General features: G+C 52.6%; 2 protein-coding genes across 2 annotated transcripts; both read right to left on the bottom strand.

The window, feature by feature from the left end:
* Window positions 1-386: 386 nt before the first annotated feature.
* On the bottom strand, window positions 387-1,750 carry MIND_00561300 (uncharacterized protein; the record flags this gene model as incomplete). Its single annotated transcript, XM_037362387.1, has 2 exons — window positions 387-805; window positions 856-1,750. 2 exons carry the CDS (start codon window positions 1,748-1,750, stop codon window positions 387-389), a joined length of 1,314 nt encoding a protein of 437 aa, XP_037220308.1.
* A 102-nt stretch (window positions 1,751-1,852) lies between these two features.
* Window positions 1,853-3,327, bottom strand: MIND_00561200 (uncharacterized protein; the record flags this gene model as incomplete). The annotated part of the gene is made up of 3 exons (XM_037362386.1): window positions 1,853-2,554; window positions 2,610-2,936; window positions 2,983-3,327. 3 exons carry the CDS (start codon window positions 3,325-3,327, stop codon window positions 1,853-1,855), a joined length of 1,374 nt encoding a protein of 457 aa, XP_037220307.1.
* Between the last annotated feature and the right edge of the window lie 1,857 nt (window positions 3,328-5,184).

Genomic DNA, 5,184 nt, shown 5'->3' with positions numbered 1-5,184 from the left:
AAGGCGGGTCCAGGAGCCTGAGGCCGGCGGCGCGAGGCTTAGCTGGGGCAAGAGATGGGCTGAGATTGGCGATAAGGATAGAGGGTACAGCGGGTGGGCAGGTATCGATGGATGGGTGGGGGATATGTACACACGGCGAGAGCTACCCACTGCATCAGCGGCCCTCTCCCTTCTAACATACAAACGACGCACCATCATCAGGAAAGGGATTATTGCTACCATGCTACCAGCCAAAGCCTGGTAGCCATGATAGCCATGGTATGGTAGCCATGGTAGGTGTGGTAGTGATTGCAGGACACTAGGTAGCAACTGATTGCAGCTGGTTGCCACACCCTTGAGGCCAGTAGCAGTGATAAAAGATGTAACATAATACTAGTCTATACACATTATGTATTAAATCGCCCTGCCCTTCCTAATTGGCGAATACGCACACGTCGTGCTTCTGCGGCCTTCCGTTTTGCTTCCAGCTCTGGAAGATATCGGAGAATATAGAAGTCGTGATGCCGTAGGTATGGGTTGAGATAAAATTGTGAACATTGGTCAAGAACAAAATCTGACTCCCATTTTGGGTTGATTTGTTTGCCGAACACTGGTATGAGATGGCATGATTGGAGAATGCTGGTTATTGGGATGATTTCGGAGCGTTGCTGATTCATCTGTGTAGACAATGAGATTTCATACATTCCGAGATCTGAGTTAAAGCGGGATAATGGTTTATACCAGTCCACATATGCCAATGGCTCATGGACAGATCCATATATCTCGGGAACACGAAAGATAACACGAAGGCGGGCAGCGCGGTACTCTATATTTCGATTTGTCAGCAAATCTTGAAAATATGAGAAAATGACTCACTCTTTGCAGGATCCAGTTCTTGATTGCCACCGTTGACTCGAACAAGGACGGTGTCAAATTGAGCTGGCTTTGTTTCAACAACCCTCCCATCTTTTCGATTTCCCGATTCTCGCCGCGCAATAGCATGAATTTTGTCAAGAAGTACTGTTGTACCGACCTCTGCAACTGGCGGGATGGAAAGTGCGAGTTGTTTGTACACCGGAAATGAAGAGCCTTCTGACAGGTCACCACGTGGCAAGATCGAGCGGGAGCGGAGGAAATCCCGAAGTCGGAAAAGAAAGAATGGTGCATGGAATTCACGTGCAATGAAGTCAGCTCGTAGTGTGAATGGTGGATTTTTTGCAATACTGTGAATAAGTGTGGCTGTTGGCGGAGGAGATGGAGAGGTGGGCCGTTGGACAGGCAGGGTATCATCCGGCTCGAGCGCATCATCAGCTTGAAGTCTAATGAACTCCGCTTCATATGCTGGTAATGTCCATTCAAGAAAAGTCGAAAACTTGCGCACTTTCTCCTGTCGCGAAAGCCATTTCGTCATCTGGGGAATGTAGTCGCGATGGTTACTCGCCCGGTAGCCCGCCTTTGCGAAGTCGATGTGCAGCCGTTCTGAGAGTTCGGTGCTAAAGGCAGGTGCAATTCCACGTGCTCGAATCGACTTGATATAATGTAAGAGTTTGTGAAGCTTGCTAATGTTGAAATGTTCGCGGATTCCCAGCTCTTCAAATACTGCCTTGTTCTCGTGAAGGTTCTCCAGCGCCCGCTCCATAAGTGCAAGCGACTCATCAGTATGAACTTTGAAGTGCACATAGTATGTGAAGTCGAGCAGCCCACGAACCGCGAGAATAACGCGACGACGGTCGGTTGCATTCGCAAGGACACCAAGATAGACTTTCTCCATATTTTTGTGTTCTTTCCCTGTCCATTGACTCGTTAAGGTGATTCCCTTCTTGAAATGTCAAAGGGATGGGTGACGCGGCATCGCACGGAAACGACGGTCAATTTATGGCCCCACACCCTCCATCGCAGCACTTGACCAGGCAACGATATGATCGCCAAAAACACCGTTATGAATTTCATGAAGAAGATCTGGCGTAAACGAAGAGAAGATGTCGGTTTCGGGGAGGTTTTGCCAGAATGGTCGTGTCAGGTGAAGATTCTGCTCAATAAACTCTGGTGGATGCTCGCCTTGGGACTTCGCAGCAATTACTCGGAGGGTATCGTCACGGTTCCGAGGATCGGGAGGATTGTCCTTATCATACTCTCCGCGTTGTCTGGGATTAACAAGGCAGATTGGACATGAGTTTTCGCGGACACAGGCGACGAGACACTGCTCCGGATAGTCGGCGATATAGGCGGCAAGAATGGCATGAATCATTCTCACGAAGCCATCGTAACACTCGACCGCCACCCCATCCAGCCCCGCATCCTTCAAAGGCTGGAGTACAGTCGCCATACAGTCATGGAAAAGCTGGTGGATGATCTCCGAGCGTCGTTCCTTCGCAAACATTTCCATCTTTGCGACTGGAATGTATCCGAGCAAAACCGTCGCACCAGACGAGGCCTTGCTTCGAATATCGGCGTCACTGTTGCCGCTCCCAAGATACACGGCCCACGCCTTCTGGTCGCCACTGAATCGTGTTAGCTGAGTGGAGTCGGAGGCGATAATCAGTGGGCAAATGGTGGCGCCAATCGGAAGCTTGAGCTGTAGAGGACAAAAGTGAGTGAAATGACGCTTCAGGTTGAAGGCGAAAACTTACCTGTGTCTCCCACCACCAATCCCCAGTACACATCTCACTATACTCGCGGTTTACACCAACTCCAGCCTCGCTCTTTGAAGTAAAGATACGGCGGGGCTCAAATGCCTGGTCGCCAAGTTGAGGGTTTCCGAGTAATTCCCGCACACAGTCAAGAATGTTGCGATGCCAGAACTCAAGCGTCATCGTCTTTTGCTCGCCGTCGAGGCCTACTTTGTCGACAGTCAAAACAAATGGTGTGCAGGACCAGCGAGGACCAGAGGGAAGCGAGTCGATGAGCTCGAAGAATGTCTGGGTGTTGGTAAAGGACGGCTGGACCTTGTCCTGGATCTGGCCAGATGAGATGTTTGGCTTTGGAGGTGACAAATGTACGCACCACTTTCAGCTTCAAGAACTCGGTCATCTTTCCCTGACTCAATCCAGAAGTCGCCATCCATCGAGCAAGCTCCCATTCGTCGAGGTCCTTGAATGGATTCCACGGCTCCCAGCCGTTGGCCTTCTGCTCTTCCCGAAGCTGCTCGAATTGGGTTTTACAGCCACGATATGCTGCTCCCGCTTGTTTCTCCTCCGGAAACTCCTGCTCATACACTTCTCCCTCTTCTTCATCCTCCACCTCCTCTACTGACGCCGCTCGACCCCCGTTTATCTCCAAGCCCCGGTTCTGAAGCGAGGCCGTCGTTCCCAATCTCTGCGGGAGGATCCGCACGGGGCATATCTTCATCGCTCTCGGATTCTATCGGCCATTCGTTCACACCCAGCGAATCCACCCCCTCCACCAAAGTATCCTCCTCATCTTCGTCGTCTGAGCTCCAACTGATAACCCCAAGATCTTCTTCTTGTTTCCGGCAGCAATGTGCTGTTTGCGCAATATGGGAGCGCCGCCCTTGCTCTGTGTCCAGCAAAGCAGCGCAGTATGGACAAGCCGCCGGAATGTGACTGACTGCGGATGCGTTGGCGGCCACGTCTTCCTTTCGCTCCACCACTTCGCCTCCCCTCCCCTCAAAAACATGGCTCGCGTCGTCTATGATAGCGATGACGACGAATCCGACGTGGCTGTCCTCCCTCAGCGTAAAACACCACGTAGCTAGGGAATGGCACGGGTATACCCACGGGTATCCGAGGGCCTACCCGTACCCTTACCCGCACAGCCACAGTACCCATACCCGCGGGTACGGGTATGGGTTTACCCACGGGTGGCGCAGGGAGTCAAGAAGGCATGGTGCCGAGACTGTGATTAGTGTCCAAAGTACGCCAGAAATGTGCGGTAAAATGGAATACAAATCCAGACTCGAACAGAGAACCTCTCGACCACCAACCACGAGGGAAACCAGCTGAGTCAGGAAGCGACGGGTAAGGGCTGCACTGACCCGTACCCGTACCCGCACGGGTAAAACCCGCGTACCCGCGCCGGGTATGGCCTACCCGTGCCATTGCCTACACGTAGCCGGAGCCCTGGCGGTCTCGACAAGCCCCCAGCAAAGCGTGCCCGCACATCGTCGCAAAAGCAGGCCCACAACGGTCAGCTCTTGTCCAATGGTTGCTTTCACTCACTTACTGTATTGACAGACAAAGAAAATCTCGCTGCCTTGCAGCACGAATTCGACAAGGCGGAGAAGAAGCGAAAAAAACTCGCTCAAGCCCTCGAAAAGGCCAAATCCCGAGCGAAGAAGACGACGGCGCCCGACTCAGGTGCGGTATCATTCATCTTCACGCTTGTCCTCTCGCTTACCATCCACTAGACTGCGAGAGCGAGGAACGCATGGATCTGGGACACGAAGATGACGAGTTTCCCATTCATCTATCCAAGCGGGTGCGTCTTTATCTCGCGAATTTCTCGGCATTAACTCACATAGATCACGGCGCTGGACACTATCCACCCTCCTGAGCAAGAACCTATTGTTCTCAAGCCCGCGCGAAAGGCTGGAGCGAAACCAAGGCCCAAAAAAACACGTTTCCTGCAGCTTCCGGAGGTGCCCCCAGCAGACTTGTTCAATACTGACGACGACACTCCCTCCTCCCCCACACCTCTTCCACCAACCCGTGGCTCGCCACCGGGGTCGCCGCCACCAGCACCTTCCTCGTTGTCCACTCCATCCACGGCTTCATCTACCGTCAATTCGAATTCACCACCAGTTGCAACACCGTCCGCCATTTCTGCAAAACCAGTTGCGCGCGCTGCCATTTTTCGCGACGGGGTTACTGATATCAAAGGCGTCAAACCCAAGGCTGGCGACTACGAGCCCACTGACCAAGCTGTGATTCTTCGCAGCTGTCTGGAGTACTCTGGCCGCATCTTGGCGGTCAACGGTTACCCAACTCCAATCGAGCAGGTCACGATGGCAAAGGAGTCGCTCAAGGCTGCCGGCAAAGCAGCACGCGAGCGTCTGGAATACAGTCGCCGCATCGGGAAGGTGGTGAGTTCCGCCTTTTGTTTGTATATCCAGAGAGTCTTCTGATACTCTTCCTTAGCTGACGGCGCGTGGATCACAGTCGCGCGGCAAGATCATCGAACATTGTTGCAAGGTATTCACTACCTTATTTGGTATGGTTCGCGGAAACGACGGCGGATGTGATTGCA

Source organism: Mycena indigotica, assembly GCF_014461135.1.
Source record: "Mycena indigotica strain 171206Taipei chromosome Unknown Mind.scaff0005, whole genome shotgun sequence".
NCBI lineage: Eukaryota > Fungi > Basidiomycota > Agaricomycetes > Agaricales > Mycenaceae > Mycena > Mycena indigotica.
The sequence above is the reverse complement of the archived record's forward strand: the minus strand, read 5'-3'. Positions and strand labels throughout refer to the sequence as shown.